At 33.8% G+C, this 26,670-nt stretch overlaps 1 protein-coding gene across 5 annotated transcripts in view; it reads left to right on the top strand.

The window, feature by feature from the left end:
- Gphn (gephyrin) overlaps positions 1-26,670 on the top strand; it is a 602,355-nt gene that overhangs the window by 483,830 nt on the left and 91,855 nt on the right. For all 5 annotated transcript variants that reach the window (XM_077799519.1, XM_026385121.2, XM_026385119.2 and 2 more), the window contains one exon: positions 22,378-22,470. In XM_077799519.1, the coding sequence (XP_077655645.1) occupies positions 22,378-22,470 (93 nt within the window). The remainder of the gene's footprint in view (positions 1-22,377; positions 22,471-26,670) is intronic.

The raw sequence follows: 26,670 nt of genomic DNA, 5'->3' as shown, positions 1-26,670 counted from the left end.
AAGCAGTATGGAGATTCCTGGGAAAGCTGAGAATGGAACCACCATTTGACCCAGCTATCGCCCTTCTCGGACTATTCCCTGAAGACCTTAAAAGAGCGTACTACAGGGATACTGCCACATCGATGTTCATAGCAGCACAATTCACAATAGCTAGACTGTGGAACCAACCCAGATGCCCTTCAATAGATGAATGGATAAAAAAAAATGTGGCATTTATACACCATGGAGTATTACGCAGCACTAAAAAATGACAAGATCATGGAATTTGCAGGGAAATGGATGGCACTAGAATAGATTATGCTTAGTGAAGCTAGCCAATCCTTAAAAAACAAATGTCAAATGTCTTCTTTGATATAAGGAGAGCAACTAAGAACAGAGCAGGGAGGAAGAGCAGGAGGAAAAGACTAACATTAAACAGAGACATGAGGTGGGAGGGAAAGGGAGAGAAAAGGTAAATTGCATGGAAATGGAAGGAGACCCTCATTGTTATACAAAATTACATATAAGAGGTTGTGAGGGGAATGGGGAAAAAAACAAGGAGAGAAATGAATTGCAGTAGATGGGGTAGAGAGAGAAGATGGGAGGGGAGGGGAGGGGAGGGGGGATAATAGAGGATAGGAAAGGTAGCAGAATACAACAGTCACTAATATGGCGTCATGTAAAAATGTGGATGTGTAACCGATGTGATTCTGCAATCTGTAATTGAGGTAAAAATGGGAGTTCATAACCCACTTGAATCTAATGTATGAAATATGATATGTCAAGAGCTTTGTAATGTTTTGAACAACCAATTAAAAACCACCATTCAAAAAAAAAGATTACCATTTATGATTCATCTTCTTTACTGGTAAAATGTGTGACATGAATAAATCACAACTTCATATTTTATATGATAACAACTACTGTAAGATTAAACTATTCTGGCATCACTCTGTAATCCTTAGTTAATGATGGAAAAACTATAGTTTTCCAAAGAAATGATTCTGCTGTCTTGGGAGCTTTATCTTATATCATACATGCTAAGTTTTCTTGTTTATGATTACATGATCAAAGACTTCAGTATCTCTGACCTAGGCTCTTTGTTTTTTGAAAAAGTTTTAGCAGTTCTAGCCAAGGAAACTTTAATCTTTGCTGCTGGAATTCAATTTGAAACAGTGAATTAATTCTTTTAAAATACTGACAACAGCACAGAAGCACATGTTCCTGTCTCTGACTTCTAGTTAGTTGCTTGAAAATTGGCAATTATCTTAAGTAGAAATCCCCTGCCCTTTAGAGAGATTCAGAAACTTGGGATTCCAAGCAATAGAAAGTACTTATCAAGGTGATTCACAAGTCATGCGGTGAGTTAATTAATTCCTCCTGATTATTCAGGGGCTGTCAGTGAATAAGGAAAAAGGAAGCAAAGTATACTGGAAGAAGCTTTACCATCAGACATTCCTTACCTTGTTGTGCCTTTCACAAACTGAACCAATGTAAAATGGAAATAATGTCCACCCAGTATAGGCCTATTTTAGGATACTATAAAGAAAAAAAAAAAAAAAAAAAAAAATATATATATATATATATATATATATATATATATATAATCTAACTTTCACTAAGCTTCGGTATTGGGGATTTAGTAACTGAATTCCTTCTCCCCTCTTGAGGATTCTAAGATCATAGTCCTAAGACTTTTAAATTACAAAAGTAAAAGCTAGAATTCCTTGGCTCAGTTCCATTTGTTGGTCCACATTAATAGACTCTAGATACTGTATGCATTTTGATGTAGTATAATTACATTCTACCCACTCAGGTCATTCAGGCATGTACTCTGTGTCTCATTAGAAATTTTTTTTTTAAGCAGCAGTTTTTCATTGTTTTTTGACTTACCCCTGGTTGAGCTTTATAAAATCGAAGCAAAGAATTGAGAATGATTACTCTAATCTTTCTAGTAAAAGAATACATTTTTATTATCCAAATTACTGCCCCCTGATGTCTGTCTTCAGTCTAATAAGGTCATCATTTCAGTGACAATGTCTGCCTGCAGATATCTCCTGGAATATTGGTCTGTATTGGTATTTGCTACAGATATTTTATTTTTTCATGAATGTGGCCACTTGTACCATTCTTTCAGTCATTCTTTTTTTTATTGGTCTTTCAATTATTCTTATCTCTTTAGTCCAATGAACCTCATTAAGTCTCTAAAATATGTACACCTCATTTTATTCTTCTGTTTCTGCACCTTATGACATCATTACTTCTCCCTGTATTCTTCAACTATGAACATTTCATTAAGTGTCTCTATATTAGTTCTCTCTCTTGTCCAAGACCCCTCAGTGAATGCCTGAAATTGCTGATAATATTGGACCCTATATACTATGTTTTTCTAGTATAGGCCTTTTAGTATTGCTACATACTACCAGAATTAATCTGTCCTCCATGTTTTATGTCTTGGTGCCTCCTTTGCTTTGTGGTTATTATCAAGTAAAATGAGTGTTATTTTTTTAATGAGTATTATTTGAACACAATCACTGCAATATCTTCACAGTTCATCTGATTCCTAAGATGCCTGCTAGGTGACTAATGGGCAGGTAGTGCACACAGTGTAAATACAATGAAAAAATGGATGATTCACATCCCAGGTCAGACAGAGTGGGATGACACAAGATTTTATCATGCTACTCAAAGCAACATACAATTTAAAACTTCTGATGTTTATCTCTGGAAATTTCCATTTAATATTTCAGTCCACAGTTGACTGCAGAAATTAAGACTGTGGAAAGCAAAACTGCAGATAAGAGGGACTACTCTATAAATGTTTGTGACATGTGCATGTGTGTGTGTGTGTGTGTGTGTGTGTGTATATGAGTATAATCATAATTACCTGTAAGTAATTGTGGTTATGTTCTTCATATCCAAAAATTATATTATATTACCAATTAGCTCTCTGTATATGTGCTTTCAGGTGCTTCTTTTCCCCCACTATGGTGAGTACCACATGTGTGATTTATCACAGTACACACCAAACACCCTTGTATAGAAAGGTTATTTTTATAGTTATATAATTAAATAAAATTAACTTATTCACATAGAAATTGGACAATTTTGGGCCTAATTGCCCTATATCATAACCAAACAGACTTGTCTTTCTATATCATACTTTCTTCTATGTAAACCATTATATAATTATATATAAAAACTAAAGCATATGAATATATCTCACTTCAAGCAATTTTGATAGAACATAATTCATGTTTAGCTAGAAAAGTAAGGGGCAATTAATTTTTCAATAAGATTTTTAAAGGTATTACACATAGCTTTATAGAATATATCTGTGGCTAAAACAAGGTAGTGTTTAAATACAACTCTTAATTTCTCTATTCTATTTAGGCACCTCATTAGTTTTTCACATTTTCAATATTCATCTCTTATTTGGTACATGTATTTAACAATCTGTTTATTCAGTGTCAATTTTGATGTGCCATAGTCTATATTAATAGCATTAATTTAGGATTCATAACATAGGCAATGAAAAATACTGCAGTTAATACTTTTTAAAATATTTTTCCTCTGTGGACCATATGGAAGTTTATAGGGCACTGTTTAAGAGATCATCACCAAGTGCAGTGGTGCATACCTGTAATCCTAGAGTCTTGGGAGGCAGAGGCAAGAGGATCACAGGTTCAAAGCCAGCCTCAACAAAAGCGAGGTTCTAAAAAACTGAATGAGACCCTGGCTCTAAATAAAATACAAAATATGGCTGGGGATATGGCTCAGTGGTTGAGTGCCCCTGAATTCAATCCCTAATACAAAAAGAAGGGGAAGGGGAAGGAGAAGATCATCATTAAAGAAGAATTTAAATTATTTAAACGATGAAATAAACATTTTGGGTTTTTTGTCTGCATCAAAACCTGACCAAATAATTCCCACCTTGGACATAGTGGTACCCATTTGTCAGTGACACTCTACCCCCTGAGTATGGCAAGATTTCCATTATTTACTACTGACAAGAGTGAGCTCTTGATTGAAGCATTTTCTGTAATCCCAAGAACATTTTAAATATTTTTTAAAACTATTATTCTTTTTATAGTTAACACAGTTATTATTTTTAAAGCTTAACATTTCATAAATAGAAATGAATATTTATAATGGATGTCAGTTGTGACAATAAAATAAAATCCAACTCAACTTAAGAACTAATCATCAATTCTGTTATATCTTTTTATATTGCTAAATTATGACAATCATTTCTGTTAATCATAACCTTTCTATTATTCCAAACCCTATAACTGTGCAGAAAGTTTGGGGCTTTTTTTTTAATGGCAAAAGAACTGTGATACTCTTCCTTTCTTATCACATTTGCAGGTAATGAGCATCCTTAAATGGAAATATACAAATGCATTACATGCTAACACTTTGAACAAGCTATATATTTTATAGGCATAGGAATTTTATTGTATTATTCTATATACATGATTGCTGGGATGAGTATGCATTAATTAATATGCTGGGGTTTTTTTTTTGTTGTTGTTGTTGTTTACCAGAGGAGGCCTATTATAGTCTAAGTCTGGAATGTCCCCCAAAGGTTCATGTGTTAAAGGCTTGGTCCCCAGCTAGTGGCACTACTGGGAGGTGGTGGAACCTTGGGAGGTGGGGCCTAGTCGGAGGAAGTGGGTCCTTGAGGGCATAGCCTTGAACAGTATATCTTGACCCTGGATCTTCTTTTTTTTTTTTTTCCTTGCCAGTACTGGGAATTAAATCCAGGGACACTCTACCACTGAACTACATTTCCCAACTCCTTTTATTTTTTATTTTGAGACAAGGTTTCTAAGTTGCTTATGCTGGCTTCAAACTTATAATCCTCTTGCCTCAGCCTCCTAGTGCCTCAGATTATATGTGTGTGATACCATGCCCAGCTCCCTACCTTTTATAATACACAACCTCTCTTCCTGCTTCCTAGGTGAAGGGCTAAAGGGTTCTTTTACACCATGCCTTCTGTACCATGATACTCTACCTCACCACGGGCCCAAAAGCAGTGAAGCTAGGAGCTAGCTTTGAAACTATAAGCCAAAATAATCTTACTTCCTTTAAATTATTTTTCTTAGATTTTTTTGTCAAAGCAACAGAAAGCTAATTAACACAAGGCTTTTACCCCTAAATCATTCAGTCTTTCTGAGTTCATACATGTGAAATCTTAAATACGTCACATCTATAATGCACTGAAATTTTGTCTAGTTAGTCTTTCAAATGAAGTTGTGGGAAATAAATTGAGTTAGAATATGTTTTTGAACATTCACTGGTTAAACATTTATTTTAGTGTCATAAATAATCACTAAGCTTTTTTTAAGTATGTTATATTTGGGGCTGGGATTGTGGTTCAGGGGCTGGGATTGTGGCTCAGCGGTAGAGTACTTGCCTAGCACGGGTGGGACCTGGGTTCGATCCTCAGCACCACATAAAAATAAAGGCATTGTGTTGTGTCCATCTACACCTAAGAAATTAAAAAAAAAACCAATATTTTAAAAAGTCTGTTATATTCATTTTTAAAGTTTTTTTTTTAAGGATGTAGAGACTCAAATCTACACAGGCTTTAACTTTCTTAGTAGCTCTCTTAATCCTTAACCTTAGTCAATATTGTTCTTACTGATGACCATTTGACCAGATAAGAATATATGTCAACACTGCCTTCTTTAACTATTTTGGTGAGCACAATGAATAACTGTTAGGTAAAAAAGAAAAAAATAAAGTAAAAAAGACCTTTTAGCAACTTCTCACCTGTATTAGGTGGAATGGTATTTTTTTAATGTTGCATTGATGCTGTTGCAATGACATAAATAAACTTTTTGACAAATTTATAATTAATAGCAGAAGGTTTTATGTCTATGCTGTATATTAGGAAGTTTGGGGTGGTATCTATCCATCAACATTGTTACTCACTATACTATTGATTTATACAAATAATAGAATCTTGGTTTGCCAAAGTGAGGAGCACCGAACATAGAATTCTCCCTTCACCTCCTGTAAAGCCTTCTTAAAGCTAACTACACAGGGAACTTTATAACTGTGTAATCATTCTGATAAGTAAGAAATTAAGATCCTTTCCAATCTTACATTAAAAAGTCACTTATTTTTTTCTAATATCTTAATGTAGCAAGAAGAGCTTACTTGGATCAGAATAAATACCCACCCAAACCAATTAAATATTTAACTTTTATCCTTTAGAGAATACACTTGAGTGTATGCTCAGTTTCATACTTAACCTCAGAACCTGTCTTAATTTGATGTGAATGTTCATTGTCAGATGTTTGAATCTGTAAGGATTCTTTATGAAGATACTTTCTAGGCAAATTTCAGTTTAAAAACGTCAGTACTCAGGCTAGTAGGGAATTTGTAAATCACTATTATTTGGGAAGCAGAATCTTTTATGAGTGTCCTGTTTACAACCTAAAAATACTATCCCTTTTTGATCCACTACTCTGCCACTGTTTTCTTGCAACATAAGCAAGCATGCCACACAAAACAACAGTGTACCAGTCAGTATTTTCCACTGCTTCCTTGTCATCAGCCTTTTGAGGTCATTTATTATATATGGCCAGAGTCCTTCATGATACATAGCTCTACCTTTAGGATTTCTTACTACATAAACCAGAAATATGTGTATATAATGAATGCTCTTCATCTTTATCAAATTGAAGACATTATTTTACAGAATTTAGGATATGCAATGTGTGATAAAAGTAGAACAGAAGGGACATTATCTCCTTAGACTCTGAAAGCAGGGCCATAGCTTCTTGGCATGCAGCCTAACCTCCAACAAAATTAAAAGCTCACTGCAGTCTGTTAAGGGCTACAGACTCCCACCACCAAATGTTCCTAAGTAAGCGTATTAGTTGCACTAATTACGTACTGGGAAAACTGTTCTTTTTGCTTATTATAAATTGAGGTCTCATTGGAATGGGGCAATTTGAGAAAAGAAATTTTGCTGATGTTTTCCTGAAATTACATTTGTTCAGTAAGTCCTTTGTTTGCCACTACTTCAGCTGCCCACTGTTGTTTCTCTACCAAATGCAAAACTCAAAACAGTCATAATATCCCAGTGAGAAGTTACTGCTTCTGGTTCCCATTTAGGCTTGAAGACTAAGCCACCCTTTCTAAAAATCACATGTCCAAAGTTTATTCAACACTAATGCTTAGGCTTCACCTATGAGTAAGGGGAAAGATTGTTTAACATCAATGTAAGTTATTTACATGTATGCAAGAGAGACTGTCTCATGTTGTGAGATAATATAAATTTGCAGAACTACTATGTATTCTTTATATTCTCAAGTGGATCATCTATCTGGTTAAACATTCAATGAAATCTCATATTTACAGCATGGAAAGACCCTGTAATTGTTTGGTCCTAAACTCTAATGAGAGACACAGGGGTATAGTTGCTTGTGTAGTGAGGAGGTATGTCTGACATTTGTTCCTTCAGTTCTTTTGTGTCTGTTGCCAACTGGAATCCTTCACCATGTTCCACTAGATTGCATATTTTTCTCCAAATATTTTTTCCTTCTGTTAGTCTCTTAGATCAAAACTAAGGTGAGTCATGCTTTTCTCTTTGAAGAGACTTAAACTGGACTGGTATATTAATACCAACTCCAAAAGCTGGACTCTAATTTAGTAGGAATCCAATTTATCTTAAAAATAGCAACCCCTATATTTATCATAAGTTCAAAATAAACAGATGGTCACTTATATATACTGTTAAGTCTATATTAATTATCTTAACCAAGTGTGAGACATTTCTTCCTTTCCAGATAAAATGTTTTATTTTTTTCTCCCAATATATATAAAGAAGGTCTATAAAGACTAGCTGGTATATGTGTACTATAATTATGACTTTTGTAAATATAGTTATATATTGAGATGAGAGAAATATTCTCCTTGTGAAAACTACTTCTATCCTTGACTTTAAAAGAAATAATAGCTTTAAAGTGCAAAAGATTAACATTAAACAGAGACATGAGATGGGAGGAAAAGGGAGAGAAAAGGGAAATTGCATGGAAATGAAGGGAGACCCTCATTGCTATACAAAATTACATATAAGAGGTTGTGAGGGGAATGGGAAAATAAACAAGGAGAGAAATGAATTACAGTAGATGGGGTAGAGAGAGAAGATGTGAGGGAAGGGGAGGGGGGATAGTAGAGGATAGGAAAGGTATCAGAATACAACAGTTACTAATAGGGCATTATGTAAAATTGTGGATGTGTAACCGACGTGATTCTGCAATCTGCATTTGGGGTAAAAATTGGGAGTTCATAACCCACTTGATTCTAATGTATGAAATATGATATGTCAAGAGCTTTGTAATGTTGTGAACAACCAATAAAAAATAAATAAATAAAATTTAAAAAAATAAAGTGCATAGCACAAAAGGTTTTAGTATATTCAGAGATATGTGAACCATCACCACAATCAATTCTAGATTGTTTTCATCACATTAATAAGAATATCTATTTAGCTATCATCCTCATATCCTCTGATTACCTGACCCCCAAACCTAAATAATTATTAGTCTATTTTGCCTATTCTGGACATTTTGTATAAATAGAATGATATGATATTTAACTTTTTTTGAATGACTTCTTTGATTTATAATATTTTCAAAATCCCACCATGTTGTAACATATATCAGCCCTTCATTCTTTTCTCTCTCTTTTTTAATAATTACATTTTAAAGCCCACATTAACCATATTTAAGTATACAGTTCACCCAGATATGGTAGCACACCCCTGTAATCCCAGCAATTTAGGAGACTGAGGCAGGAGAATCACAAATTTGAGGTCAGTTTCAGCAACTTAGCAAAGCCCTAATCAATTTAGCAAGACCCTATATCAAAATTAATTTTTTTTTCAATATAAAATTTTTTTAAAATACTGAGTATGTATCTCAGTGGTAAAGCACCTTTGGTTCAATCCCCAGTAACAAACAAAAAGCGATGATGGTGGTAGAGATGCATCTCAGTGCTAGAAGACCTCTGGGTTCAATCCCAAGTGCACCAAAAGGAAAAAAAAAAAAAGAAAGAAAGAAACACTACTGTCAATACTGTTAAACATGTTAACATTACCACATTCTTCTTCTTCTTCCCCCTTCCTCCTCCTTCTCTCCTCTTCTTATTTTTCCTCTTCTTCCCCTTCCCCTTCTTCTTTCCCTCCTTCTCCTTCTCTTCCTCTTCTCCTTCCTCCTCCTTCTCCTTCTTTCTTCTTCTTCTACTCAGAAGCCTGGCACACCACTGAGCTTCATCCCTAGTCCTTTTTATTTTGAAACAAATGTGCACTGCTATGCCCAGCAACCACATTCTTTTTACCTTATGTTCTTATGTTGTTGGCTTCTCCAGATATTTCATATAAGTGGAACCACGAAGAATTTGTCTTATTGTGATTAATCAATTTCACTTTGTATGAAGTCCTTGAGGTTTATCCGTATTATGGCATGTGATAGAATTTCTTTCCTTTTTAAGGCTGAATAATTTTAATTTCACCATTGAATGTATATAATACATTCATTTAATGGATAATAAAACAGATACATTTTATTTATCTGTTCATCCATCGATGGACATTTGAGTTGCTTCTATCTCTTGGCTAGTGTGAATATTGTGTCTATGAATATGGGTGTACAAATATCCCTTCAAAAAGTTGGGCATGGTGATGTGTGTCTGGTGTCCCAGCACTCCAGAAGCTAAGATAGGAGGATCATTTGAGTTTAGGTGTTCAAAATCAGCTGGGCAACATAGTGAGACACTGCCTCAAAAGAAAAGTATCTCTTCAAGGCCCTCCATTGAAATATACCCAGAAGTGGGATTGCTGAATTAAATGGTAGTTATATTTCTGATTTTTTTTGAGGAACTGCCTTGCTATTTTCTGTAGTGGTTACAACATTTTAAAATCCCACCAATGATGTACATGGGTCCTAATTTCTCTACATTCTCACCAAAATTTGGATTTGTTATTTTCTGTTTTGTTTTGTTGATAGAAGATTCCTAATGGGTATGAAGTAATATTTCATTGTGGTTTTGATTTTTCATTTCTCTGATAATTATTGTATCTTTTCATATCTTTTTAAACTATTTATACCTCATTTTTTGGTAACAGGGATTAAACTCAGGGGTGTTTAACCACTGAGCCACATCTCCAGCCCTTTTTTGTATTTTATTTCCAGCTAGGGTCTCACTGAGTTGCTAAGTGCCTCGCTTTTGCTGAGGTTGGCTTTGAACTTGTGATCCTCTTGCCTCAGCCTCCAAGCCTCTGGAATTACAAGCATGTGCCATGTGCCAGCTATACTTCATCTTTAGGGAAATACATATTCAAATACTTAGACCATTTTCTACTTGGATTATCTTATTTTTTGTTGTTGTGTTATTTCTTGATATACTCCTTTATCAGGGATATAGTATATAATTCTTTCCTCCCAATCCACAGACTGCTCTATTGATGATGTTCTTTGATGAGCAAAATATTTAAGTTTTATATAGTCTCATTTGTCTATTTTTGGTTTTGCCTATGCTTTTTGGTATGATATCTAAGAAATCATTGCCAAATTGTCATAAACTTCTCCCATTTTCTTCTAGGCATTTTATAATGTTAGGACTTATGTTTAGGTCTTTATTTTGAGTTAATTTTAATGTATGGTATAATGTGAAAGTCCAGCTTCATTCTTTAGCATGTAGGCACCCAGTTTTCCCAATAATATTCGTCAAAGATACCATCTTTTCCCCATTTAGTGGTCTTAATGCCCTTATCAATTTACTTTCTTTCATTTCTTTGATCTGTCTGATTGCTCTGGCTAGAGTTTCAAGAACTATGTTAAATAGAAGTGGTGAAAAAGGTCATCCCTATCTTGTTCCAGTTTTTAGAGTGAAGGTTTTCAATTTTTCTCCATTTAGAATGATTTCCTTGGGACTTAGCATAGATAGCTTTTATGATGGTGAGATATGTTCCCGTTATCCCTAGTTTTTTTAATGTTTTGAACATGAACGGGTGCTGTATTTTGTCGAATGCTTTTTCTGCATCTATTGAGATGATCATATGATTTTTATCTTTGAGTCTATTGATGTGATAAATTACATTTATTGATTCCCATATGTTGAACCAACCTTGCATCCCTGGAATGAACCCTATTTGACAGCGGTGTACTATCTTTTTGATATGTTTTTGTATTCAGTTTGCCAGAATTTTATTGAGAATTTTTGCATCTATGTTCATTAGAGATATTGGTCTGAAATTTTTTTCTTTGATGTTTCTTTGTCTGGTTTTGGAATCAGGGTGATATTGGCCTCATAGAATGTGTTTGGAAGTGTTCTCTTTTTCTCTATTTCATGAAATAGTTTGAAAAGTAGTGGTGTTAGTTCTTTGAAGGTCTTGTAGAACTCAGCTGTGTATCCATCCTGGGCTTTTCTTGGTTAGTAGGCTTCTGATGGCATCCTAATTTTCCTTGCTTGAAATTGATCTGTTTAAATTGTGTATATCATCTGATTTAGTTTGGGCATATCATATGCCTCTAGAAATTAGCTGGTGCCTTCAGTATTTTCTATTTTATTGGAATACAAATTTTCAAAATAATTTTTAATTATCTTCTGTATTTCTGTAGTGTCCATCATGATATTTTCTTTTTCATCATGGATATTAGTAATCTGAGTTTTCTCTCTCCTTCTCTTCATTAGCATGGCTAGTGGTTTATCAATTTTATTTATTTTTTCAAAGAACCAACTTTTGTTTTGTCAATTTTTTCAATTTTTTTTTCATTTCAATTTTATTGATTTCAGTTCTGATTTTAATAAAGGTGCCAAAAACACATATTGGAGAAAAGATAGCCTCTTCAACAAATGGTGCTAGGAAAACTGGAAATCCACATGTAACAAAATGAAATTAAACCTCTATCTCTCACCACGCACAAACTCAACTCAAAGTGGATCAAGGACCTAGGAATTAAACCAGAGACCTTGTGCCTAATGGAAGAAAAAGTAGATCCAAATCTCCATCATGTCATATTTTTTAAAAATTTTTTTTTAGTTGTAGATGGACACAATACCTGCATTTATTTATTTATGTGGTGCTAAGGATCGAACCCAGTGCCTCACACATGCCAGGTGAGCACTCAACCACTGAGCCACAACCCCAGCCCCCTCTATCATGTCAGATTAGGCCCCAACTTCCTTAATAAGACTCCTATAGCATAAGAAATAAATCAATAAATGGGATGGATTTAAACTAAATAGCTTCTTCACAGCAAAAGAAACAATCAATGAGGTGAATAGAGAGCCTACAGAATTGGAGCAAATATTACCACAAGCACATCAGATAGAAGACTAATCCCTAGGATATGTAAAGCACTCAAAAACCCTAACATCAAAAAAGAAAAAAAACAAAGAACCCAGGCAATAAATGGGCCAAGCAACTGAACAGACAATTCTCAGAAAAGGATATACAATCAATCAACAAATATATGAAAAAATGTTCAACATCTCTACAAATTAGAGAAATGCAAACCAAAACTACTCTAAGATTTTATCTCACTCCAGTCAAAATGGCAGCTATCAAGAATACAAACAATAATAAGTGTTGGCAATGGTGTGGGGAAAAAGCACATTCATACATTGCTGGTGGGACTGCAAATTGGTGCAACCAATAATGGAAAGCAGTATGGAGATTCTCTGGAAAACTGGGAATAGAATCACCATTTGACCCAGCTATCCCACTCCTCAGTTAATACCAAAAGGATTTAAAAACAGTATACTACAGGGACACAGCCACATCAATGTTTATAGCAGCACAATTCACAAGAGCTAAATTGTGGATCCAAACCAGATGCCCTTCAGTAGATAAATGGATAGAGAAACTTTGGTATATATACACAATGGAATATTACTCAGCATTAAAAGAGAATGAAATCGTGGCATTTGCAGGTAAATCGATGGAGTTGGAGAATATATGCTAGGTAAAGTAAGCCAATCCCAAAAAACCAAAGGCCAGATGTTGTCTTTGGTATGAGGATGCTGACTCATAATGGCGATACAGGGGGAGCATAGGAGGAATCGATGAACTTTAGATAGGGCAAAGGGGAGGGGAGGGAAATGGAGTGGGGATGGGGGTAAGAAAGACGGTAGAATGAGTTAGACACCATTACCCTAAGTACATGTATGAAGACACAAATGATGTGAAAATACTTTGTATACAACCAGTGACTTGAAAAATTGTGCTCTCTATATATAATATGAAATGAATTGCATTCTGCCATCATATATAACAAATTAGAATAAATAAATAATTTAATTAAAAAGATTCACTGTTTGAATGAAGTCTTGAAAATGCATTGTTCCTTTGGTTAGCAAAAAGGAAAATGATAATACAGATTTAGGGAAGTCAGGATCATAGGTCTGGAGATCAGGAAGCACTATACGGGGGTGGGGGGGGATCCAGATGGGGAATAATGAGAGTAAAGGTGAGGTAGCAAGAGATCCTTTCCTATTTTTATTCTCTTTGGTAAAGTTGGTTATGTTTTATTGCTAAGAACTTCTTCTCCACTTGTCTGATATTTTTTCATGAGGCATAACCATTAATATACTCAGTGATTGAACAAACCTTTACTGTATATGTTTTGTGCACAAAGCACTGTGTTGGTACTAGTATACAAAGATGAGTGATAGACGCTATGACAATAAGAAGTTGATAGCCTGATGAAGAAGTCAGAGAAGTTCCACAGATAACCATAATACAATGTGAAAAGTATATAATAACATGGATACAAATATTATCAAAACATTAAGAATAAATGCAGTCCCTCTGAAACATTCTCTACCTTGTCACGAAAGAAATTCCTAAGTCAGATCTCATTATTTGTTAAGAGACTTATACTCTGCTGGTAAGTTAACTTGAAGTCATTACTGTTAATTATCTGTTTTAAAGTCCCTTCTTAGATTCTTGGTTTTACAAGATTGTTTGAACTCCTTTATCCTGTTTTATTTGTCTAAAATGCCCCCCTCTTCTACCTGGTGCTTTTTACTCTCTAAATTTTAGCTCAGGTTTTATTTCATCTAGGAAAATTTTCTAAATGTTCCACAGATTCTTGGTTGATAGTTTTCTGTATGTCTCTGTATCACCCTGTACTTATCTCTGTGATTGCCCATATTATCCTATCTTATAATCTTCTGCATATTTCTCCTTTTCTTCTTTCTCACATTTACTATACACATAAATTCTTTGAGGACATCAGCTAAGTCCTACTGGTGTTTTTATCCTTAGTGTTTAGCACATAGTAGATCCCAGCATTTGATGAATGAGTAAATAAATTAGTCAATGAATTAAACTGCCCTGGTAAAAGAAAGAAAACCAGTGAGGCATCATATGATCTGACCTTTGAAAGATGTATGAGATTTGCCAGTAGGAGGAAAGGGGAAAGAAAAAAAACACTCCTGTCTAAATCAACATTATCTGCAAAGGCACAGAAATGAGAAAAAAAAAACAGCATGTGGAAGATATGACAAATTGCTGGTCCAGGAATGTACCTCAGTGGTAGAGCACTTGCCTAGAATTCATGAAGCTCTGGGTTTGATTCCCAGCACCCCACAAAAAAAAAAAAAAAAAAGACAAATCACACTTTATTAGAAACTAGACATTTGTCACAAAAAAAACTTGATGCTTGTCAAAAAAAAAAGCTCATTCTCAATATAAACATTTCCCACATTATGATAGATGACTCTTCAACTAACACTGAAGAATTCTTAGTGATATGATACAATTATTATTTTATAGCCTAATGTAATTTCAGTGGCATTTAAATAACTCTGTTATTACAAAGTTATTATTTGAGCATCCTCAGAAATCTGAGGGATATTTTATGATGTTTGTGTGTTTGTTAGGATGGGGATAGGGAGCAATTATTATTGCAAACTACCAGAACAAAGTTTTTTGTTCTGAATTTTTTGGGGTTTTGATCTCCTTAGCCATCTATGGCTGTACTTTCCAGATCCTAGGATCCAGAAGTTGTACAGAGACATTTTAAATTTTTTACTCTGATTCATAGCAAATAGTATTATTGTATATGTAAATATAAATCAAAAAATTATTGCAAAATACCAGAACAAACTATACTTTAGTTTCCAGAATCAAATTTTATCCAATTATGATTGAGTAGGTTCTGTATCATAAAAGGCCTCCTTAGTGGAATTGCACAATAAAATATATGAATAACTTGGGAATTAAAAGAAAAATCAAGCCAGCTGATAATCTTTTCTCTGTGATACCTTAATCAACTTCCTTCCACTTCCATGTGTTCCAAATGTCCAAAAGCAGCAGATAATCATCATTTCTGTCCTCAGAGTATTGTGTTATTTCATTTGTTTACTATGAGATCTACAGTTATCTATATCAGTAGTCTTTCAAATTTAGCATACTAAAATTTAAGTGGGCATCCCCTATCTTCTTGGAATGTGAATATTAAAAGAGTCATACTGATGAAAATGTGGGGAAAATATATACTCATACATTGTTATTGGGACTACAAATTAGTACAACCACTTTGGAAAGTAGTATGGAGATTCCTCAAAAAAATAGGAATAGAATCACCATATGGCCCAGCTATCCCACTCCTGGGTATTTATAAGGTGAGACAAGCACATCAACATTTATAACAGCACAATTCACAAGCCAGGTTAAGGAACTAACCCAGGTGCCCATCAACAGATGAATGAATAAAGAAAATGTAGTTTAAATATACAATAGAGTTTTACTCACCATAAAGGAAAATAAAATTATGGTGAATGGATAGCACTGGAGACTATCATGCTAAGTGAAATTAACCAGACTCAGAAAGTCAAAAAAGTCAAATGTTTTTATCTCAATGTGAAAGCTAGAACAAAGTGAGGGTAAAAGAGGTGAGGGGGCCAAATCTCACAAAAATGGAAGATCAGTGGAGTAGAGGAATGAAATTGAAAGGGAGGAGAAGGGTTGAGGAAAGGGAAAAAATACAGAATTAATTTGACAAAATTACACTGTGTACCTATACAAATATAGTACAGTGAATTCCACCTTTGTATACATTTATAAAGCACCAATTTAAAAAAAACAACAACATACAAATAGAAGGAAAACCAGTAGGGAAAGGAATAAGGGGAATGAAAGAAATCACTGGGGTCTGAAATGGAGCAAGTTAAATTCCATGCATATATGATTATTTTTAAGTTCATCCCATTACTATGTATAATTTAGCCATATATGACCTTGAGTAAATAACCTACTGTTATTTAAACCTCATATGTAAAGTAAATGTAATGCTTTACTAGATTTTTCTGGGATTAAATAATATTTTGTATGTGATGTTACTTATTAATTTATAAAATGTTAATAAATGTTTACTAACAGGGCTGGTTGCCAGGAAAATAGCCCTTGTACTATTTTTAATTATTAACCACTAGTAGGGAACTATTCAGAAATCCCAGCAAACTCATTCTCTTAGAATCTGAGCTAGTATAGAGCTTACATTTAAAAAAAAAATTGTAGTTGTAGATGGACAGCATGCCTTTATTTTATTTTAATTAATTAATTTAGTTAGTTTGTTTGTTAGTTATTTTGTGCTGGGGATTGAACCCAGGACCTTGTGCATGTGAGGCAAGCACTCTACCAACTGAGCTTATATCTCCAGCCCTAGAGCTTAATCATGATCTTAGACAAATGTCCTAATGCTTACTACCAGGGACTACCTTATAGCCTCTGATCTATTTAGGAGTTAATATTGTATATGTGAATATAAATCAGACCACCACTTCCCTGTATTACATGGTCCAAAGATCCAGAATAACTTCAATCTTCTAGGAATATCTAAAGCTCAGATCCATCAAGAAGCACTCCCTACCAATTTAGGTATCATTTCTCTAACAGGAAAGAGTCAATAATACGATTTGCTATAAATCAGAGTACAAAATTTAAAGTGTCTCTGTACAACTTCTGGATCCTAGGATCTGGAAAGTACAGCCATAGATAGCTAAGAAGATCAAAACCCCCCAAAATACAGCTTCACTTATTTAGCTGTGGAAACAATGAAATTTTGTCAATTACAGAAAAACTTCATGTAAATCCAATCCTATATTACTTCTTGTCTTGATTTTTTTTTGCTTCCTCTTCTTCTATCTTCTACTTATTTTTATTCTTCTACTTTTAAACTAATAATAAAGATACCTTCTGAGGAATTGGTTATGACTCTATCAAAATATTCTCTACAACATAGATTACTAGTACACTTTTTTTTTTTTTTTTTTTGGTGCTGGGAATTGAACCCAGGGCCTTGTGCATGTAAGGCAAGCACTCTACCAGCTGAGCTCTCTCCCCATCCCCTAGTGCATTTTAACTGTCACTAAATCATTTAGGTTAATGAAGTCAAAATCAAATTCTAAAATTCAAATGGAATGACCGGGAAATTCCTTCCTATTATTATTTTTTTCTGTTTAATAATGAAAACCATTATGAATATAAAAATGACTTGTGTTTATTGTAGAAAACTTGGAAATTTTCATAAAACAATAGCAAAGTGAATAAAAATTATCATAAATTATTCCAACATTCTGAAATAACAAGTGCTTTGCATTTTTCTGCATGTCCTTTTTGTCTTGTCCATTGATACTTACATATATATATACACACACATATACATCTTTTTTTATTGGTTGTTCAAAACTTTACAAAGCTCTTGACATATCATCTTTCATACATTTGATTCAAGTGAGTTATGAACTCCCAGTTTTACCCCAAATACAAATTGCAGAATCACATCAGTTACACATTCACATTTTTACATAATGCCATTAGTGACTGTTGTATTCTGCTGCCTTTCCTATCCCCTGCTATCCCCCTCCCCTCCCCTCCCATCTTCCCTCTCTACCTCATCTGCTGTTGTTCAGTTCTCTCCCTTGTCCCCCCCCCTTTCCCCTCACAACCTCTTGTATGTATAACATTGAGGGTTTCCTTCCATTTCCATGCAATTTCCCTTCTCTCTCCCTTTCCCTCCCACCACTCGTCTCTGTTTAATGTTAATCTTTTCCTCATGCTCCTCCTCCCTGCTCAGTTCTTAGTTGCTCTCCTTAAATCAAAGAAGACAATTGGCATTTGTTTTTTAAGGATTGGCTAGCTTCACTAAGCATAATCTATTCTAGTGCCATCCATTTCCTGCAAATTCCATGATCTTGTCATTTTTTAGTGCTGCGTAATACTCCATGGTGTATAAATGCCACGGTTTTTTTTTTTTATCCATCCATCTATTGAAGGGCATCTGGGTTGGTTCTAGCTATTGTGAATTGTGCTGCTATGATCATTGATGTGACAGTATCCCTGTAGTATCCCTCTTTTAAGGTCTTCAGGGAATAGTCCGAGAAGGGGAATAGCTGGGTCAAATGGTGGTTCCATTCTCAGCTTTCCAAGGAATCTCCATACTGCTTTCCAAATTGGCCGCACCAATTTGCAGTCCCACCAGCAATGTACAAGTGTACCCTTTTCCCCACATCCTTGCCAGCACTTATTGTTGTTTGACTTCATAATGGTTGCCAATCTTACTGGAGTGAGATGGTATCTTAGGGTGGTTTTGATTTGCATTTCTCTGACTGCTAGAGATGGTGAGCATTTTTTCATGTACTTGTTGATTGATTGTATGTCCTCCTCTGAGAAGTGTCTGTTCAGGTCCTTGGCCCATTTGTTGATTGGGTAATTTGTTATCTTATTGTCTAATTTTTTGAGTTCTTTGTATATTCTGGAAATTAGGGCTCTATCTGAAGTGTGAGGAGTAAAAATTTGTTCCCAGGATGTGGGCTCCCTATTTAGTTCTCTTATTCTCTTGTTGAGAAAAAACTTTTTAGTTTAAGTCCCATTTGTTTATTCTTGTTATTAACTCTTGGGCTGGGCTATGGGCGTCCTATTAAGGAATTTGGAGCCCGACCCCACAATATGTAGATCTCTTTGTGTTCAAAACATTAGAAAAACTAGGGATAACAGGAACTTACTTCGACATTGTAAAAGCTATCTATGCTAAGCCTCAGGCTAGCATCATTCTGAATGGAGAAAAATTGAAGGCATTCCCTCTAAAATCTTTAACAAGACAGGGATGCCCTCTCTCACCACTTCTATTCAATTTAGTTCTTGAAATACTAGCCACAGCAATTAGACAGACAAAAGAAATTAAAGGCATAAAAATAGGAAAAGAAGAACTTAAATTATCACTATTTGCTGACGACATGATTCTATACCTAGAAGATCCAAAAGGGTCTACAAAGAAACTACTAGAACTAATAAATGAATTCAGCAAAGTGGCAGGATACAAAATCAACACGCATAAATCAAAGGCATTTCTGTATATCAGCAACAAAACTTCTGAAATGGAAATGAGTTAAACCACCCCATTCACAATATCCTCAAAAAATAAAATAAAATACTTGGGAATCAACCTAACAAAAGAGGTAAAAGATTTATACAATGAAAACTACAGAACCCTAAAGAGAGAAATAGAAGAAGATCTTAGAAGATGGAAAAATATATCCTGTTCATGGATAGGCAGAACTAACGTCATCAAAATGGCGATATTACCAAAGGTTCTCTACAGGTTCAATGCAATGCCAATCAAAATCCCAACGGCATTTCTTGTAGAAATAGATAAAGCCAATCATGAAATTCTTATGGAAAAACAAAAGACCCAGAATAGCAAAAGCAATTCTAAGCAGGAAGTATGAATCTGGAGGTATAGTGATACCAGATTTCAAACTGTACTACAGAGCAATAGTAACAAAAACAGCATGGTACTGGTACCAAAACAGGCAGGTGAACCAATGGTACAGAATAGAGGACACAGAGACCAATCCACAAAATTACAACTTTCTTATATTTGATAAAGGGGCTAAAAGCATGCAATGGAGGAAGGATAGCATCTTCAACAAATGGTGCTGGGAAAACTGGAAATCCATATGCAACAAAATGAAGCTGAACCCCTTTCTCTCGCCATGCACAAAAGTTAACTCAAAATGGATCAAGGAGCTTGATATCAAATCAGAGATTCTGCGCCTGATAGAAGAAAAAGTTGGCTCCGATATACATACATCTTAATGTAGTTAAGATTATATATTAAATGTTCAATTGTGCATTTTTTAAATACACATTTTAAGTTTTCTTTTGTCCATGAATATTCTTTGTAAGTATTATTTTAGGCAGCATAATATTTAATCATAAGGATAGACCTTTTTTTAAATACCTATATTACTGCTCTTTTGATTTCCATTTTTGAACTAATGTAAACAACTCTGAAATAAATGTGTATCACAGAAAGATCTCCCATGTTCTTGGATAGGCAGACTTAATATTATCAGAACAGCCATGCAACCAAGAGCACTATATAGATTTAATGCAATTCCTATTAAAAATCCAATAGCATCCTTTATAGAAGTAGAAAAGGCAATCATGAAATTAATTTGGAAAAATAAGAGGCCCAGAATAGCCAAAGCAATCCTTAGTGAGAAAAGTGAAGCAGGAAACAACAATACCAGTCCTGAAATTACATTACAGGCTATAGTAACAAAAATAGCATGGTATTGGCATAAAAACAGACATGAAGACCAATGGAACAGAAGAGAAGACACAGAGCCATACCCACATAAATACAGTAACCTCATATTAGACAAAGACACCAAAAACATACATTGTAGAAAAGATAGCCTTTTTAACAAATGATGCTGGGAAAAGTGGAAATCCATACATAGTAGAATGAAATTTAACCTCTAGCTATCACCCTACACAAAACTCAACTCAAAGTGTATCAAAGACCAAAAGCCCTATAGAAGGCTTTTGTTTGCTTAGGAACCTCCTTCCTCAACAAGACTCCTAAAGTACAACAAGTAAAAACAAGAATCAATAAATTGAATGTCATCAAACTAAAAAGTTTCTTCACAGCAAAAGAAACAAGAGCATGAAGAGAGAGCCTACAGAATAGGAGAAAATCTTTGCCACCTACACCTCCGAACATTAATCTCCAGGATATATAAAGAATTCAAAGAATTTAACACCAAAAAAACAAATAACCCAAACAATAGATGGTCACCAAAACTAAGCAGACACTTTACAGAAGAAAAACTATGTGAATAATATATGAAAAATTGTTCAACCTCTATAGCAACTGGAAAAATGCAAATTAAAACTGCACTGAGATTCCATCTCAGTGTAGTCAGAATGACTATTATCAAGAATACAAGTAAAACAAATGTTTGAGGATGTGGGGGAGAAGGTATACTCATATTGCTTGTGGAATTGCAAATTAGTGCAACCACTCTAGAAAGCAGTATGGAGATTCCTCAGAAAACTTGGAATGGAACCACCATTTGATCCAGCTATCCACTCCTAGGTTTATACCTAAAGGACTAAAAAATCAGCATACTACAATGATCTAGCCACATCAATGTTTATAGCAACTCAATTCAAAGTAGAACCAACCTAGGTGTCCTTTGACAGATGAATAAATAAAGAAAATGTGTTATATATACACATGGGCATATTACTCGGCCATAAAAAAAAAGAATAACTTTCTGACTTTTGCTGGTAAATTGCTGGATCTGGGGACTATCATGCTAAGTGAAATAAGCCAATCCCTAAAAAACAAAGTTCAGATTTTTCTCTGATATGTGGAGACTAACCAAAATAAGTGGGGGAGGGTGTGAATTAGAAGGTAATTGGTTTAGACAAAGAGGAATGAAGGAAAGGGAGGGGAATAAGAATAGGAAAGACACTAGAAGGAATCTGATTTAATTTTCCTGTGTACATATATAAATATACCACAGTGAATCTCCACATCATATACAACCACAAAACTGGGATACCTGATTAGAATAAGATGTACTCCATATTTGTTTAAATTCATCAGAATATACTCTACTGTCATGTATAACTAAAAAATAATAATAATAAAAATTTAAAAATTAAAAATAAATGTGCATCAAAATTAATCTATTTTCTGAGGGTAGATTTCTAGAAGGGAAATTACTGAATCAGTGGATATGAAAATGTTGAAGATTTGGCTTTATTTTTAAAGAACATCGTATTTGGGTTGTTAAAGAAATAATGACACATCATCAGAGCACATCTTTGTTGATTGTATAGCAACCCACATTCATATAATCTCTGCAAAATTACTATGGTTAACTGAACGTAATCTTTTATTTTAAGTACTAGGATGCACCTTTTCTTTCTGTCTCCTATTCCCTAGGACTGAAATCAGGAAATCTGACTGAGCCCATCATAAGTGGTGTCAGACAAGTATTCACCCCATCTTGTTTAAGACTGCTTGCTCACCCCATTGTTAACAATATTCATATTTCCTTTTTTTCTATCAGATGGAATGGGGCGAGTCCTTGCTCAAGATGTATATGCAAAAGACAACCTACCCCCCTTCCCAGCATCGGTAAAAGATGGCTATGCTGTCCGAGGTAAATGTTTTTGTTTACTTGAGTTCATCATATTCATGCTGTATTTTTTTTTCATTTTTTTTGTCTCAGCCCAGGCACCCAATTACTGTTATGTGTATTTCCCCTGTGATTGTTAGAATAACTTAAATTCACAGATAATCATGCTTATCTACAATTATAAATTTTATGGCACAATCATAATTAAAACTTTTCAATGAAAATATGATAGTTAAAAGACAACTCTTGTTTACAAATAATATATAATGATCAAATAAAAACACAGTTACTATAATTTATTTATTGACCCCTACACATGCCAGACAGAAATTAGTCTTTGTCTAGTGTTCTAAATATTTTCTGTTGAAAATATCTATACAGTCTCGGGAAAGTGAGCCAATTCTCAACATAGGCATTAAGTGAGACAGTCTGTTCTCTTGCTTCAAAATCAAACATTAGTAAAAGGCTTCATGTAAAGCAAGTATGAGGGAAACCTTTCTCTGAAAGATGCCATATTTCAAAGCTCTGGAGCCCCAGATGGTACTAGCAGCCATGCCCTCAGAGTTGCCTGAGATTGCATAAAGCTTAAAAGCAAAAACTAAATAGCACATGCCTACCCAAAATCCAATCTAAGAACCCAAAATAAAAATAAACTAAATTGCTCAGAAACTATTATTGGATTTTTTTGTTTTTGTTTTGTTTTTCCATGTACAGCATGATATTTTGAAATATGTATACATTGTACAGTGGTTCAATTGAGCTAATCAACATATGCATTACCTTATTATTTGTGATAAAAACACTTAAAATCTACTCAGCAACTTCAAAATAACAATACATCAATATTACATTATTAATTATTGATTCAAGGCTTATAACAAAGAAAACTAAAAAATTTCTTAATTTATCAGCATTGTTTAAAAGTCCAATCATTTATTTATTTTTAACTAAAATATAAAAAGTATACATATTGTTGGAGTACCATGTAATGTTTCAGTACATGTATATATTTTATAATACTTCAATTAGGTTAAACATGTCTATTTCCTCATAGGCCAATTCCTTTTTAATGTCAGTTAAATATGTATCTTCTCTTACTTGCTTTTTGTTTTTTTTAACCACATCTAGCCTTAAAGTAAATTTTTTCTTGTAATTAGATGTATTCATTAATCTCCTTCATATTCTATTAGTATTTCTTAGCAGTATCTTTTTATATTGGAAGGCAGTGTAGCAAATGGTTAAGGGTGTGTATGGGCTTTGCCCAAAGTCAGACTTGGGGTTCTAATACTAGAATCATCTATGTAACTTTAACAAAGTCACAAAATTTTTAAGCCTTGATTTTCTCATTTGTAAAATAGTGATAATTATAATAACACTTATTCTGACGAGTTGTTTTGAGGATTAAATAAGACCATAGAAAACCTTATAAAATGCCTGGCACACACAAAAAAAGAACTCAATAATTTTTTAAATGTTTGATAGTAATAACTATTATCACTATTATTATTATTATTATTATATTTTCTTAAAAAATCTCTGAAAAAAAGGATATTTATCTGAATTGTTACTCTCATAGTCTGTGTAAATAAGATAGTGGGAAGATTGGTTTTTATATTTTAATTTCCCCTAGAGTACTTTTTCCCAAAAAAAATCTATCTTGAATGTGCCTCATTTAGCTTAATATCACTAGATCAGACTACTTCTGAAACTGAGAAAGCCAAAATAAATAACTTCTAATGGCTTTTATATTTTTTTCCTTTCAAATAAATTCCTTCTGTAGTATTTGAGAATGAATACTGTCCAGAAAGAAAATTATTTTATTTTTACCATAGCTTTATTGATTATTCTTATTTCTTATTCCCCATCTAAATTCAGTTTTGATCTTATAATTTGTGGCCATACAGTATTACTATAAAATGACAGTTTTTACTTACAGAGTAAAACAACCACAGCAGATTAAATACTAGAGAAATATACAGTAGAAGAGTGAGAAATAAATTATTTATGCAGTATTATTCTCAAAGAGAATGTTATTCTGTAATTTTTAACTGAGGTAACTAAAAGCAACTCAATAAAAAAGAAACCATTGCACTTACCTTTTTTGTTACCCAAAACTTAACCCAGATGAGCCATAAAAGAGCCTTTTTGTTACTATAGAATCCATTTTTTTATATAAAGTTACTATTCAGTATCTTCTTTATTCTTTTGTTTTGGAATAGTGTTATTTTTAGTTATTTACCCAAAAAGAAAATTTTCAAATGACATTTCACAGTATAAAAAGTCCAAGATATTATCTAACATGCAACTGATTCACATTCTTTCTCACAAAATTTTCCTAGTTCTCTAAGATATGAACTTATAACAAAGACATAACATATAACATGATTATTGTGGATTTGGTTAAATCTCAAAGTAGGTATGCTTATTATACATTATAATCGAAGCATCAATAGTCTTTGGTGGACAAAAAGACATGTTTTTTTAACAAAGCTGAATTTTTCAGTGTGTATTTTGTCTCTAATTCAGGAAGATAAACTCTATTAGTAATTAAGATTTTCATTTAAAAGGTAACTGTATTTATTAGTCTTTTCACTGACATACTATCACCCCAGGCAGTGTTTTAGTCCAAAAAAAAAAGAAATCCTTGAGGCAATTGTTATGGCTCTCTACCACTTTCTACTTTGTGTACCTCCTTCTCTCCACCTCTGTCTTCCTTTACTCAGTTCCTTTCTCCCCACTTCCTTTATTCTCCCTTTTTTCTTCCCCTTTGCCTTTGCCTTAGGCCTTCCAGTAATAACCAGTGGCACTCGTGAGCATTGCTAACCCTCTAGGTGTAAGAGGTTGCTAACTTGCTCTGGATTAGCCAGTATCCTTCAGAAACAAGTGGGATAAAACTCCAAACCAGTTGGAGGATCACTTGCTTTAAGGTATGTGGGTTGAACAGTCAAGATAGTAATAAAGTGACTAAGGAAATTTTTAAAAAAAAGATTTTTTAAAAACAGAAAGAATAGAATGTCAGGAATGAAGAAATCAAGTGATAATGATATATGTAACAGGAAGATCTACTAAACCTAAAACCATATTCAGGAAGGAGAGAATTTGAAAGATAAAAATAGGGAAAAAAAGAAAATGAAAGTGGCATATTAAGAATTAGAGTCACTATAATATTTTTATTCTTCATGTTTTTGAAATTTTATTTCTTCCTTAACACTGATCACACTGATCATCCTCTTGATGCATTTATACCCACTAGTATCAATGTGGGTACCTGTCGTCTCACAGTTTCTTCCTAGATATTAATAAAGGCAAAAATACCTCTGAATCTCAAGTTTAAATTTATTCAAAAAGTTTAAGTTGAAAGATTTATCCCTTCAGAACTTGTGTTGGCATCATTTAGAGAAAGGGACTATTTTAATAACCCAGGAATTATTATGAAAACCCTGTATAATATACAATCCTGAAAGGATATATTAAGAGAAATTCTTTCCATCTGAGTAAATTTTTAATTTCTCTTTTCTTTTTTACATTCTGGTTTAAAATACTTTAATCAGAAAATCAAAAAGAACATTATGAAACAACCCATTATCTTACTGCTTGGCTGTTATTAACAGTTTATGTGTTTAACTGAAATCCATTATGCTAAAGTACACTAAAATTCAATATGAACAGTCCACAACCATTCTGATTTAGAATCAGTTCTTATTCTTGCAGTAATGTTCATGTCTCAGGGTTTCTATTCTGTTTGAATCATCTTCCGCCTCATCTGGTTTTTCAACCCATTTGGTAGCCTGTTATTACCTTCCACTGTAGAATACTCAGATGCAAAAGAGGAATATTATTTATGTGATGAATAACTTGGAATAATTAATTTTAGTTATTTCTAGAGAGTTTAAAATACTATATTTGAGGAAATAAATACCTTCTTTCCCAATAGTAACAATAAACAGGCATTTCCCCTGGAAAAGAATACCAAATATCTCTCTCTTATCCTATTCCCAGCTCCCACTTGTCCATAAGAAAAGACAGTACAATTAAAACCCCAAACAATTTCCCCAATTTAGTTCCCCACGTAATTGCTATATTGACCCTTTCACCCCAATGTTGTTACCTTCTCTTTTCACATTCCCTGCCCCAACTCTTTCTGTAATCTTGATTTTAGTATATACTTAAATGCTGTTACCCTGTGTCTATCATACAGTTGTAGTTTCACAATCAGAGCAGATG

The sequence above is a fragment of the Urocitellus parryii genome, chromosome 6 (genome assembly GCF_045843805.1).
Source record: "Urocitellus parryii isolate mUroPar1 chromosome 6, mUroPar1.hap1, whole genome shotgun sequence".
Classification (NCBI taxonomy): Eukaryota; Metazoa; Chordata; class Mammalia; order Rodentia; family Sciuridae; genus Urocitellus; species Urocitellus parryii.
This window is presented reverse-complemented; position numbering and strand designations above follow the sequence as displayed.